This window comes from Pan paniscus, chromosome 9, assembly GCF_029289425.2.
Source record: "Pan paniscus chromosome 9, NHGRI_mPanPan1-v2.0_pri, whole genome shotgun sequence".
Taxonomy (NCBI): Eukaryota; Metazoa; Chordata; class Mammalia; order Primates; family Hominidae; genus Pan; species Pan paniscus.
Window position 1 is genome coordinate 11,928,394 of NC_073258.2, and position 14,724 is coordinate 11,943,117.

General features: G+C 42.3%; 1 protein-coding gene across 11 annotated transcripts in view; it reads left to right on the forward strand.

Annotated features, from left to right (window-relative positions):
* The window catches only part of ZNF143 (zinc finger protein 143), a 64,191-nt gene that overhangs the window by 24,717 nt on the left and 24,750 nt on the right, over positions 1-14,724 (forward strand). For all 11 annotated transcript variants that reach the window (XM_055094091.2, XM_055094092.2, XM_034932125.3 and 8 more), the window contains 4 exons: positions 5,899-6,018; positions 7,556-7,631; positions 8,914-9,039; positions 12,332-12,511. In XM_055094091.2, coding sequence (XP_054950066.1) covers positions 5,899-6,018; positions 7,556-7,631; positions 8,914-9,039; positions 12,332-12,511 — 502 coding nt within the window. The remainder of the gene's footprint in view (positions 1-5,898; positions 6,019-7,555; positions 7,632-8,913; positions 9,040-12,331; positions 12,512-14,724) is intronic.

Sequence of the window (14,724 nt, forward strand, 5' to 3'; positions counted from 1 at the left end):
GTTATGATGGAGGGATAGGTATAAAGGGTAGTTAATTGGAAATAGAATAAGAAGGTAGTAGATGCAAAGGAGGTTCCAAATAGAAAAAAAAAAACATTTATTTGGGAATTGAGAAGGTAAATGTTAGCCTAGATTGGAGATAAAGATCTTTGCAAGGAAACATTTCCAATAAAAGGGGAGGGAATCCTATCACACCCAAATACTCTATGCATTGAGATAAAAGCCAGAATGGCTTTTTGACTGTGTCTCCCTGGCCTTTTATTTTTCCAACTACTGTATACTGTAGGTCATTGCTATTTTTGTAGTTTTCTTTCCCGAGGTTCCTTTTGTTATTTGGGTGTTTGTACAGGTATTCATCTTACTGTACTTTGTGAGAATGCCTTTAAGAGAGGTCTGTTTTGAGTAATTAGATACTAGTGGAAATAATTCTGTTGGACACTGCCCTTACTTATAATTCTCTTAGCGTGCCAAATGCTAGTGACTTCAGCTGGCTTAGAAATAAGAAACCTTGCTGTTGTCACCCATGTCCCCACCCCACAGGCGCACATTCAGAGACCTCAGTAGTTCTCCCTAAACTGAATTTTCTGACCCTTATTTTACTACCCTAAGTTCTTAAAGTCTCCACTATAGACATTAAGAATGGGAGCAAAAACAAGTACATTTTTGGAAAAAATGTCCAATACTCATCATTGGTTAGGAATTCAACATTGTTTCGTTGGCTTAACTAAATTAGATGCGAAATTCCTGGTATATGTTTCATACCAGAATTGAAGCTCCTAATAAATTGGCCTAGGAGGAAGCAATAGAATAACAGAAAAGATTCAGATATGAGTCTCTCTGGGTTATTTGCTGCTGCTACCTAGTATGAAGGTGTGAGCAGCTGGGCTTAGTTTGGCAGATGTGGAAAGGTGGTAAGCACTTTCATTTCATAGTGCTGTTAGAAAGGAGGGGAAGAGAATAGGAGGAAGAGTCCTTTTCTCTTAATTTGGAGTCTTTCGTCAATTGAAATCTGCCTTTACAAATCATATAAAGCTTCATGCCAATTCTACTAAAATAAGACTCTACACTTGTGTATGTATTTAAAAAACACTGGGCTTGGCACGGTGGCCCACACCTGTAATCCAGACACTTTGGGAGGCTGAGGCAGGAGGATTGCTTGAGGCCAGGAATTCAAGACCAGCCTAGACAACATGACAAGACTCCATTTCTACAATTTTTTTTTTTAAAACAAGCTGAGTGTGGTGGTACACACCTGTTGTCCTAACTACATGGGAGGCTCAGGCAAGAGGATCACTTGAGCCCAGGAGTTGGAGGGTGCAGTGAGCTGTGATTGTGCGACTGTACTATAGCCTGAGTGACAGAGTGAGACCCCGTCTCTAAAATAAATAAAAATAAAAAATACTGAATGGAAATAGACCAAGAAGTTAACAATGATTTTCCCTGGATGGTGGAATTATAACACACTTAAGCTTTTTTTTTTCTTTTTCTTTTTTTTTTTTTTTTGAGACAGGGTCTCATTTGTTACCCAGGCTGGATGGCAGTGGCACAGTCTTGGCTCACTGCAGCCTCAACCTCCTGGGTTCAAGCAGTCCTCCTGCTTGATGACAGCCTGGGATGACAGGCACGCACCACCGTGCCCAGCTAATTTTTATATTTTTTTTGTAGAGATAGGGTTTTGCCATGTTGCCCAGGCTGGTTTCCAACTCCTGGGCTCAAGTGATCCACCTGCTTCAATCTTTCAAAAGTGCTGGGATTACAGATGTGAGCTACCGTGCCTGGTAGAACTTTTTGTTCTTCACTGTGGTATCCAGACTCCTCCAGAGTACATGTGTTGCTGTTACAATACATGAAAAAAAAAATGAAGTTATTAAAATAATAGTTGATTTTTAAAGAGTTCATAGAGGCTCTTCTGTTTTCATGAGCAATAAACAGAAACTGATCTTTTTGAGACAGGATCTCATTGCGATGCCCAAGCTGGAGTGCAGTGGGGCGATCATAGCTTACTGCAGCCTTGACCTCCCAGGCACAGGTGATCCTCCCACCTCAGCCTCCCAAGTAGCTGGGACCACAAGTACATACCACCACACTCAGCTATTTTTTTATCTTTTGCAGAGATGGGGTTCCCCCCATGTTTCCCATGCTGGTCTCAAACTTCTGGGTTCACACGATCCTCCCACCTTGGCCTCCTAAAGTGTTGGAATTGTAGGCATGAACCACTGCACTTGGCCTAAGAAATTTTTTGTTCTAATAATATTTGATTTCCATTTCTTATAGTTTTATTAAGATATATTTCACATACTAGCTGGGCACAGTGGTACATGCCTGTAGTCCCAGCTATTCAGGAAGCTGAGACGGAGGATTCCTTGAACCCAAGAACTTGAGTCTAGTGTGGACAACATAGCAAGACTCCAGTCTCTTAAAACGAAACAAGAAAAAGATACATTTTACATCCTTTTTTTTTTAAAGTTTTTGAGACAGGGTCTTGCTTTGTCACTGTAATTTTTTCTATTTTATTTCTGTATTACTTTTTTGTTTATTAAGACAGGTGTCAGCTGGGCACGGTGACTCATGCCTGTAATCCCTGCACTTTGGGAGGCCGAGGCAGGCGGATCACGAGGTCAGGAGTTCAAGACCATCCTGGCTAACACGGTGAAACCCCGTCTCTACTAAAAACACACAAAAAAATTAGCCCAGCGTGGTGGCAGGCGCCTGTAGTCCCAGCTACTCAGGAGGCTGAGGCAGGAGAATGGCGTGAACCTGGGAGGCGGAGCTTGCAGTGAGCCGAGATCGCACCACCGCACTCCAGCCTGGGGAACAGAGTGAGACTCCGTCTCAAAAAAAAAAAAAGACAGGTGTCTCACTCTGTCACCCAGGATGCATTGCAGTGGCACAAATACAGCTCGCTGCAGCCTAACCTCCTGGACTCGAGCGATCCTCTCACCTCAGTCCTCTGAGTAGCTGGAACTACAGGCAGGTGCCACCATGCACAGCTGATGTTTTTGCATTTTTGTAGAAATGGGGTTTCGCCATTTGCCCAGGCTAGTCTCGAACTCCTGATCTCAAACAATCTGCCTTCCTTGGCCTCCAAAAGTGCTGGGATTATAGGCTTGAGCCACTGTGCCCAGCCTACATACTATTTATTTATTTATTTGTTTGTTTAAAATGGAGTTTTGCTCTTATTGCCCAGGCTGGAGTGCAATGGCACAATCTTGGCTCACTGCAACCTCTGCCTCCTGTGTTCAAGTGATTCTCCTGCCTCAGCCTCCCAAGTAGCTGGGATTACAGGCATTCGCCACCACACCTGGCTAATTTTTTTTTTTTTTTTTGAGACGGAGTCTCGCTCTGTTTCCCAGGCTGGAGTGCAGTGGCGTGATCTTGGCTTACTGCTTCTTCTGCCTCCCGGGTTCAAGCGATTCTTCTGCCTCCCGGGTTCAAGAGATTCTTCTGCCTCCCGGGTTCAAGCGATTCTCCTGCCGCAGCCTCCCCAGTAGCTGGAATTACAAGCACATGCCACAGCGCCTGGCTAATTTTTATAATTTTTAGTAGAGATAGGGTTTCGCTGTGTTGGCCAGGCTGGTCTCGAACTCCTGACCTCAGGTGGATCCACCCACCTCGGCCTCCCAGAGTGCTGGGATTACAGTCATAAGCCAATGCACCCAGCCCTAATTTTGTATTTTTAGTAGAGACGGGGTTTCACTGTGTTTGTCAGGCTGGTCTCGAACTTGACCTCAGGTGATCCACCCACCTCGGCCTCCCAAAGTGCTGAGATTACAGGTCTGAGCCACCACGCCCGGCACAGCCTACACACTTTAAATTTACCCATTTAGAGTGTACAGCTGAGTGGTTTTTAGTAAATTCAAAAAATTGAACAATTATCACAATCTTAATTTTAGAACTTTAAAAATACCCCTGAAAAGAAAAATTTCTTGTAATTCTGTTCATATATTTTAGTGGTATGAATCCTTTTATAAATCTTGTGACATTTTCAGGGTGAACCTAGCACTGTGAGTTATGAAGGCATATAAGACACAGTTCTTGACTTCAAGTAGCTGATAGACTAATAGGGAAGAAAAGGAAATATAAATGTCTCTACAGCAAGACAGTTGATTCAAGTTTCACACCAGTGATACAAGCTAAATATCACAGGTTTGCTGAGGAATTGAAGAATCATCTGTGTTTGGAATGATGACAACAGGCCTCATGGAAGTAGGGAGATGGAATTTTCTAGCCAGAAAAGATGTGGAATTATATTATTCTTTGTATAGGCACTTTTCAGTCTATAATAAACATTTTCTTTTTGCCCATTGGGAATTATGCCTACTTTTTTTTTTTTTTTTGAGACGGATTCTCGCTCTGTCTCCAGGCTGGAGTGCAGTGGCACAATCTCGGCTGTCTGTAACCTCCGCCTCCCAGGTTCAAGCGATTCTCCTGCCTCAGCCTCCCGAGTAGCTGAGACTATAGGCACGCGCACCACCATGCCCAGCTAATTTTTGTATTTTTAGTAGAGATGAGGTTTCACCATGTTAGCCAGGATGGTCTCAATCTCTTGACCTTGTGACCCGCCCACCTCGGCCTCACAAAGTTCTGGGATTACAGGTGTGAGCCACTGCACCTGGCCTATGCATACTTTTATACAAATATTTTATCAACAGATCTACCTTTATTCAGAAAATTATGGTCTGCAACATTTAATGAACATACAGTATGGGGATGACAAAATAAATAGCTTGTAATTTAACAATTACACTGAGATCTCTACTGCTTGTTTTTTAGTTGATTTATATTACAAGGAAAAGTCAAAGTCTTTCTATATTCTTGTCGTCTAATGCAGGGTACTTCTCAATTCCTCCACCATTATTCTAGCCTCTGTATCTCCTCCTTTCTCTGCCTTTACCATTCTGGGATGTGTGTAATTGTAGTAGGTCATTACCCAGAATTATATGCCATGTGTGACAGTCTGCAGAGATAGGATGTTGCAACACTGTCACCACATGGCTCACAGAGTAGAAAGTCATTCTTCAATTTTTATGATACCTTAATTTCTATTTTAAAAAGCCTTTAAAAATCAGCATTTGGATTTTTATGTTATTACATCCCAGAAAAATGATCTTCTAGTGAATATAAGTACAGAATAGTAGTATCATATGGATTGTAATGTTTCCTCTAGGTGACTGAAATGACCTACCCCTTTCTCATTGCTTTTGAAATTGAAAACACTTTTGACATTGTTTTTGGGACACAGGTTCTAAAAAAAGGCAGGTAGACGGATCACTTGAGTGTATCAAGGAATACCTGCATCCGGTGAAGATGCTACTTAGGTTGTTTTTCTAGAGTAGGAATAGATCTGTGAGCTCCAGCTGTGTATTTCTGTGACTGTCCTTTTGACTACTGTACTTTCAGAGTCACTGACTTCAACCATGCAATGGAATTAACCTGACCGACTCGGGGTGAAAGAGTCCTAATAAAGTGATGACCTGAGATTGGAAACCCACATAACAGTTTTGTCTTTTTAATTCTGAAAATCATAATTTATCTGTTTTATTTCTGTATTATTGATTGATTGATTGATTGATTGAGACAGGTCTCACTCTGCCACCACCCAGGCTGGAGTGCAATGGTGCAATCACAGCTTACTGCAGCCTTGACCTCCCCGGGCTCAGGTGATCCTCCCACCTCAGCTTCCCAAGTACCTGGGAACCATAGATGCACCACTACACCTGGCTAACTTTGTAATATTTTTTTGTATAGAGACAGGGTTTTGCCGTGTTGCCCAGGCTGCTCTTGAACTCCTGGGCTCAAATGATCCGCCTACCTCTGCCTCCCCATGTGCTAAGATTACTGGCATGAGCCGCTGTGCCTGGCTTAAGTAATTTAAATAATACTATTTGTTTTATTTAGATTGTTTTACAAGGACATGCTACAAGAGTAACTGCTAAATCTCAACAGAGTGGAGAGAAGGCATTTCGATGTGAATATGATGGATGTGGAAAATTATATACAACAGCTCATCATCTCAAGGTATATATAAAAGAAATGTTCTATCTAGTTATGAGAATACCTAGGATATTAAATACTAAGATCATATTTTTGTGTAATTCAAATGCCACTGTTTTCTCCCAGTTATCAAGATACTGGCACTTGGTCACACTCATACACAGACATGTAAAAACCTGTGCAGACTTTAGAGACTGTTAATTTTTTGAGGGCTTGGACTGTGTTTTTTTCATCTCTGTATTCCTAATGTCCAGGATACTACCTGGCACATGGTAGGTACTCTACATATTTGAATATATGTTGTGAAGTATGAAATCCATTTAATTATATGAGAGATATGTGTGTAATCACACATCTCTGTTAATTCACTGAAATCTAGCAAAAGTTGGTGTTAATTTGGCTTTTAAATATTTGGGCTAAGGCCGGGCGTGGTGGCTCATGCCTGTAATCCCAGTACTTTGGGAGGCCGAGGCGGGTGGATCACCTGAGGTCAGGAGTTCGAGAACAGCCTGACCAACATGGTGAAACTCTGTCTACTAAAAATACAAAATTAGCCGGGCGCAGTGGCAGGTGCCTGTAATCCCAGCTACTCGGGAGGCTGAGACAGGAGAATTGCTTGAACCCGGGAGGCGGAGGTTGCAGTGAACCAAGATTGCACCACTGCACTCCAGCCTGGGCAACAGAGCGAAACTCCATCTCAATAAATAAATAAATAAATATTTGGGCTAAGTATTTTTATTTCAGTTGCTGCTATACATAACAGAACATACCATGACTCAATAATAGCTAAGATTTGTTAAAGAACTTTCAATGTGTCACGAAGTATGCACTTAGCATATCTGGAGTAGTGGCCCTGGGGCCCATCCTCACTATTTATCAGTAACCTTGGCATGTTAGTTGACCTCTTAGTACTTCATTTTCCTCATCTATAAAATTGGATCCTAAGAGTTATCTCCCTCTTAGAGTGGTTGTAAAAATTAAATAAGTTAATACCATACACGTAAAGTACTAAAAAGAGTGGCCTGATGTGGTAAATGTTCAGTAAATGTTAGCCATTGTCATTGTTACTCATTTGTCATGGCAACCCTCTATGGTAGATACTATTGTGTCCCCACTTTTCAGAGAGGCCTTTGAGGCTCAGAGAAGGCAAGTGCCCATGGCCACACCACTAGGCAGTGGTGGATCCTTGCCTCAGATCCAGGCCCCTCTAGCAGTAGCCTCCACACTCTTAACCTTACGTTGTGTAGTCTCTCCCAGCCCCCTGCTTCTAGTTTCTCATCATGTGTATGTTTCATGCAGACATCTTTGACCACTCGAGAAAGCTCAGACCTCAAACGTTCCTGTTCCCTACTTAAAATATTAGTAACTACCTCTTAATATTTAACATTTAGGTCTATATTGAGAACTATTGGGCTATTGTTTTTGTGAAGTTATCTTTTTTATAAGAAAAAAGCATACAACAAAATCATTTAGCAGTGTGGGAAAAAGTAGGTCTGTGTTGCAACCATCTTCCTGAGGAATACGTAAAGGAAATAGAATCATGCCTGCATTTTAATCACAGGTCCATGAGAGGTCACACACAGGAGATCGGCCTTATCAGTGTGAGCATGCAGGCTGTGGGAAGGCATTTGCAACAGGTACAAGTATGAATTTTGTTTTTTTCTTGATTCCAATTAGAGGTCAAGTAGAGACAGGCTAGTGGAAGGAACTGACCCCTTGGCTGTGTCTGAATCTGCAGAAGCACATGATGAGTTTTTCAGTCTCTCTCATAACTGCCTTTCGTCCTGCTTGCTCTAGACCCCTCTCTGTTCTTTTCTTCACTGACCTGTCTCTGCCTGCTGTGTTTTCTTTTTCTTTCTTTTTTTTGAGACAGTTTCACTCTGTCACTCAGGTTTGGGTGACAGGATCTTGGCTCACTGCAACCTCCGCCTCCCAGGTTCAAGCAATTCTAGTGCCTCAGCCTCCCGAGTAGCTGGGATTACAGGCGCTCGCCACCATGCCCGGCTCATATTTTGTATTTTTAGTAGAGAAGAGGTTTCACTATGTTGGCCAGGCTGGTCTCAAACTCCTGGTCTCAAGTAATCCGTCCGCCTCGGCCTCCCAAAATGCTGGGATTACAGGTGTGAGCCACTGCACCTGGCCTGCCTGCTGTGTTTGATACTTTTCACTCCTCCACATTCTGTTTATTTTAGCGGGAAAATAAAAGCCAAGCTTTAAAGGCTGTCATAGACTCTAACATCAGGACAGGCCTTAGCAATGGGATGAGGCCTTTGCATCCAGCAGGGCTGGGACTGGCACCAGGCCTGCTGACTTCCATTCTTCATTCCATGTCTTGATTCCACTTTGAGCTCTTGGGGTATGAGAACAGCTGATAAAACTGAGGCACTTTAGAAAAGAAACACACAACCTCTTTTAGACAGAAATGAAACTATTGAATTTTCAGCATGGCATTCCTGAGCTATGATACTTTTGTACATTTTTTTGTTTGTTTTTGAGACGGAATCTCACTCTGTTGCCCAGCCTGGAGTGCAGTGACGTGATCTCGGTTCCCTGCAACCTCTGCTTCTGGGTTCAAGCGATTCTCCTGTCTCAGCCTCCTGAGTAGCTGGGACTACAGGCATGCATCACCACACCCGGATAATTTTTTGTATTTTTAGTAGAGATGGGATTTTACCATGTTGGCCAGGCTGAGCTCGAACTCCTGACTTCGGGTGACCCGCCCGCCTTGGCCTTCCAAAGTGCTGGGGGTACAGGCGTGAGCCACCGTGCCTGGCCCTTTTGTACATTTTAAATAGTTATTCTGTGTATTTGCCTGATATTTTATACTTGGTATTGACTATATTTTTCAGTAGCTTAATCTCAGTGTGCATATTTAGAGCAGTATTGTGTAATTAAATTTCTTTTAATTTTTTCTTAAAGGTTATGGATTAAAAAGTCATGTCAGAACTCATACAGGAGAAAAGCCATATCGGTGTTCGGAAGATAATTGTACTAAATCTTTCAAAACTTCAGGAGATCTACAGAAACACATCAGAACTCATACAGGTACTAGTGGAAACAGAGTGTCAAAATCTTTTTTTTTTTTTTTTTGAGACAGAGTCTCGCTCTGTCGCCCAGGGTGGAGTGCAGTGGTGCAATCTTTGCTAACTGCAAGCTCCGCCTCCCGGGTTCACGCCATTCTCCTGCCTCAGCTTCCCGAGTAGCTGGGACTACAGGCACCCACCACCACGCCCGGCTAATTTTTTGTATTTTTAGTAGAGACGGGGTTTCACTGTGTTAGCCAGGATGGTCTCGATCTCCTGACCTTGTGATCCGCCTGCCTCTGCCTCCCAAAGTGCTGGGATTACAGGCATGAGCCAGTGCGCCCGGCCTAGGCCAAGTTAATCTGCAGGGATGGGACTTGAGGAAGGAGTCTCTGGTAGAGTTTCAGGAAGTCAATATCAAGGGCTTCTCTTAAAACCCTGAAATTCCATATGACTTGCTGTATGTGCATGTCTGCTGCTTTTCAGGGTGAGGGCTTATAGCTCTGTTAGATTCTTAGAAGGGTCCATGTCCCAGAAAAGATTAACAGTGGCCCTAGACCACGAGCTCTCTCAGGTTTTAGTTGTCTGGGCAACAAGTTTATTTACCTAGGATTACACATCTAATTAGTAGCCGAGCTGAGACAGAACCTAAGGCACCCAGTTGTTTCTCCTGCATTAAGTAGCTGCTAAAGAAAGTGTCTGAACCCCAACAGGCCCATAGCAAGAAAGATTCATTACTTTTTGTGATCATTTCTCCTTCTCTCTAAATTTTATCTTCTTTTCCTAAACAGTATGTTATTCTTATCTCCTCGACCATCTCCTCTCCTCCTTATATTTGATTACTTGTGGAGTTGGTATTAATAAGATAAATGTTTGCTTTGGATTGGAGCTAAAAAAAAGTTCAGCAGCTGTTGATAAGAGATGCTATTATAAGCTGTTGACTAAATAATACAGCATTAAGATAATTTAGTTTAGGATTTTATTATAGATGTTTTAAACGTGGTATGATAACTATGTCCCCATGTATGGAAATATCTGAAATAGTTTAGCTAATTTCCATGTAGGATTCTTGCAGCTATTAATGTTTAACCTGCAGCTTAACTATGACCCCAGATTGGCTTTACTTTACAACATTGAGGAACAGAGCTGTAGGTCTCTACTTCCATCTCATTCATGCACTTTTTATTTATTGTATCAGAGGCGAGTATTTCCAAGCTCCCATAAATTCTACTTGAATTTGGAAATAAAACCAACTTGTTATATAAAAGCTATATCAAACCAATAATCTAGTTTTATAAATATTGATTAAAAAACATCAGAATTGTGATTTATTTCATAGTATTCATTTGTCAAACCACATGTTCATATAACAGCTTTAAAATCATGATATTTTCATTGGTATAGTGTGGGATTGAGTAAGGGACATAGGGACTTCTGTAACAAATACAGAAGATTACAGTGCAAAAACAAAGCAGGATGTTACAGAATCAGAGTAGTAATACAGTGAAAATTATCCTAGAACAGTTGATTCCCTGTCATAGCATGTCAGAGCTGGGAAGACTTTAGAGGTCATCTAGATCCAAGAGAAAAGACTTGCCCAAGATAAACTCTTTATTCTCCTTAGGCTGACATAATGAATAAAACTTACTAAAGATAGGATCAAAGATTCCTGCTCCTTTTAAAATGATTTCATACTTAAGGGGAGAAATCTTTCGGAACGGTTTCCACCAATAGAGAAATCATAATTTCATTTGACCAAAAGAAAAACAACAAACTAGCCAGCCGTGGTGGCATGTGCCTGTGGTCGCAGCTACCCGGGAGGCTGAGGTGTGAGGATTGCTTGAGGGCAGGAGTTCGAGGCTGCAGTGTGCAACCATCGTGCCTGTGAAGAGCCACTGCATTCCAGCCTGAGCAACATAGTGAGACTCATCTCTTAAAAAATTTAACAAACTTACTATATATAGATAAATATCTGTATCTGTCTACATAAAGAGATTTTTTTTCCCCTTCCCCAGAAGTTGTTTGCCTAATTTGAGCTCATCCTAGAAAAGGGTACATGAGAATCAAAAGCAAAGACTACTTCTTGCTTGACAGTTTAAAGGCCTTTCATATTCCAAGATTGTATAAAGCAAATATGAAGGAAAGAAACATAATTGGTAAAGCAGATTTTTTTTTTTTTTTGAGACAGTGTCTCACTTCAGTGCCCAGGGTGGTGTGCAGTGGCACAGTCACAGCTCACTACAGCCTTGACTTCTCATGCTCATGTGATCCCCCCATCTCACCCTCCCGAGTAGCTGTGACTTACCAGTGTGCACCACTACACCTAGCTAATTTTTTGTATTTTTTTTGTAGAGACGGGGTTTCGCCATGTTGCCCAGGCTGGTCTTGAACTCCTGAGCTCAAGTGATCCGCCTGCCTTAGCCTCTCAAAGTGCTGGGATTACAGGCATGTGCTACTGTGCCTGGCCAGACTTTTTATAAGCTTAGATTATGAGGGTAGTAGTAGTATGTCCAGCAGGTATTTTTGACATACGTGCTGGGCACTAGATTTTCTTTTTTCTTTTTGGTTCAATAACACAAGTATGTATTGAACACCTACTATTTCCTGACACAGTTAATATTAGGCATTATCTTGTTGAACTTTAGTTAAAACACCATTTTTTTTTCTCTTGAGATGGAGTCTCGCTCTGTCGCTGAGGCTGGAGTGCAACGGTGCAATCTCGGCTCACTGCAACCTCCGCCTCTTGAGTTCAAGCGATTCTCCTGCCTCAGCCTCTCGAGTAGCTGGGATTACAGGCGCCCGGCACCACGCCCAGCTAATTTTTTGTATTTTTAATAGAGAAAGGGTTTCACCATGTTGGCCAGGCTGGTCAAAACACCATATTTTTAAAGAGCAAAAATCATTTTCCTGCAAGATATTGTAGAATAAATCAAGTAGGATACAAGCTTTTAGGGAATTCTGGGTTTGTTCTAATTTAATTCATGTTCCTGACTGTACTTTTCTTTTATATTTCTTATGTTTTTCTCTCTGCTTTTCTCAGCTCATTTTTTGCCTACCTGGATGATTCCATCTTGGAGAGCTATGTAATCAGTGATTAGTTTTGAATACCATTCCCAGTTTCTTATGTAGATTTAAGTTTGGAGTGGAAGATGCTGTTTCCCCAACACCCCCCCGCCCCAAAAATGCCTGAAAGGGAAGCTCAGCACAAGAAGGCTAGAGTCTTGAGCATAATCCTAGGCAGGATTGAAGGATAAGACATTTTAATCCTCTATATATTTTTGCACCATTTAATGTATTACCCTTTATATTTCCAGGAGAAAGGCCCTTTAAGTGTCCCTTCGAAGGCTGCGGTCGGTCCTTTACAACATCAAATATCAGAAAAGTGCACGTTAGGACACACACAGGAGAAAGACCTTATTACTGCACAGAGCCAGGATGTGGGAGGGCATTTGCCAGTGCAACAAATTATAAAAACCACGTGAGGATACACACAGGTAACAATCTCTGATCTTTTGGTCTTTTATCTTTCAAGGCTCAGTTTAACTCCTGCCTTTTCCAGAAACCATTTCCAACTAATCTCTTCCCTCCTTTCTATCACTTGGCATGGTGGAAAGAGATTAAGCAACTTGAAAAAGTTTCACCTTAACAGTCATACATTCATTTATTCAACAAACAGTTATTGAGTATCTCCTGCCAGGCATCAAACATAGAAAGAGAGATAAGACATTGTCAAGGGCAGGCTACCTGGGAAGAGATAGTAGACATACAACTGCTGCAGTGTCTCCCATTATATGGACAAGATGCTGTGGGAGCAGAGAGGGGAGCAGTCACTTCTACATGAATGGGAGAAGCATTTTGGGAAGGCTTTCTGGGAGAAATTCGGCATACAGACTCAATCCTGAAGTTTGCCACGTAAGAGAGAAGGGTATTCCTGGCAGGGGAAATGTCATGGGGAAAGGCACAAAGGTATGAAAAAGCATGATACTCAGTGGTTCCATATGACAGGAGCATTAAGTACATGTAGAAGATTTGTACAAGGTGAGTTCTGAGAGGTAGCCAGAGGCCTTGTGTGTTGTGCTGTCAAAGTTAAGGTACTTCTTAAACTGGACTTTGTGAAGCTTGTGAGGGGGAGGGGTGGTCTATGGATATATTCTTTTTTTTTTTTTTTTTTGAGATGGAGTTTCGCTCTTGTTGCCCAGGCTGGAGTGCAGTGGCGCGATCTCGGCTCACTGCAACCTCCGCCTCCCAGGTTCAAGCAATTCTCCCGCCTCAGCCTCCCTAGTAACTGGGATTACAGGCAAGTGCCACCATGCCCAGTTAATTTTGTATTTTTAGTAGAGACGGGGTTTCTCCATGTTGGTCAGGCTAGTCTCAAACTCCCAACCTCAAGTTATCTGCCCGCCTCGGCCTCCCAAAGTGCTGGGAATCCAGGTGTGAGCCATCGCGCCTGGCCATATTCTTTTTTTTTTTTTTTTTTTTTTGTAAACTGCTTTATTGAAATATAATTCACATACTATACAATTCATCCATTTAAAGTATATGGGCCGGGCGCGGTGGCTCACGCCTGTAATCCCAGCACTTTGGGAGGCCGAGGTGAGCGGATCACGAGGTCAGGATATCGAGACCATCCTTGGCTAACATGGTGAAACCCCATGTCTACTAAAAATAGAAAAAATTAGCCGGGCATGGTGGCGGGTGCCTATAGTCCCAGCTACTCCAGAGGCTGAGGCAGGAGAACAGCATGAACCCGGGAGGCAGAGCTTGCAGTGAGTTGAGATCGCACCACTGCACTCCAGCCTGAGCAAGAGCGAGACTCCATCTCAAAAAAAAAAAAAAAGTATGTGTTTCAGTGTTTTTTAGTATATTCACAAGGTTGTGCAACCATCACCACAATTCAATTTTAGAATATTTTCATTTCCCCTAAAAGAAATTCCATACTCAGAAGCAGTCCTTTCCCCACCCCGCCCCCCAGGTGTAAGCAATCATGAATCTACTTTCTCTTCTATGGGTTTGCCCATTCTGGATATTTTCATATAAATGAAATCATGCAGTATGTGGGGGGTTTTTGTCTGACTTCATTCTCTTTGCATAATGGAGTGCAGTGGCGCGATCTCGGCTCACTGCAAGCTCCGCCTCCTGGGTTCACACCATTCTCCTGCCTCAGCCTCCCAAGTAGCTGGGACTACAGGCGCCTGCCACCATGCCTGGCTAATTTGTTGTATGTTTTAGTAGAGACGGGGTTTCACCGTGTTAGCCAGGATGGTCTCGATCTCCTGACCTCGTGATCCACCCACCTCGGCCTCCCAAAGTGCTGGAATTACAGACATGAGCCACCGCTCCTAGCCTGCATAATGTTTTTGAAGTTCAGCCATGTTGTAGCAACTTTTAAATTCTTCCCTTTTTCAGTAACTGAATAGTATTTCATTATATGGATGTACTACATTTTGTTTATTTATTCACCAGTTGTTTTCACTTCTGGCTATTAAGAATAATAATAGATTACATATGTCATATGTATTCCTTATATGCAATGAGCATTCATGTACAAGTTTTTATGTGGACATGTTTTCATTTCTCTTGGATGTGTACTTAGGAGTGGACTTGCTGGGTCATATGGTAACTCCATGCTTAACATTTTAGGAACTTCCAAACTGTTCTCCCAAGTGGCTGCACCATTTTACAGTCTCATCAGCGATGGATGAGGGTT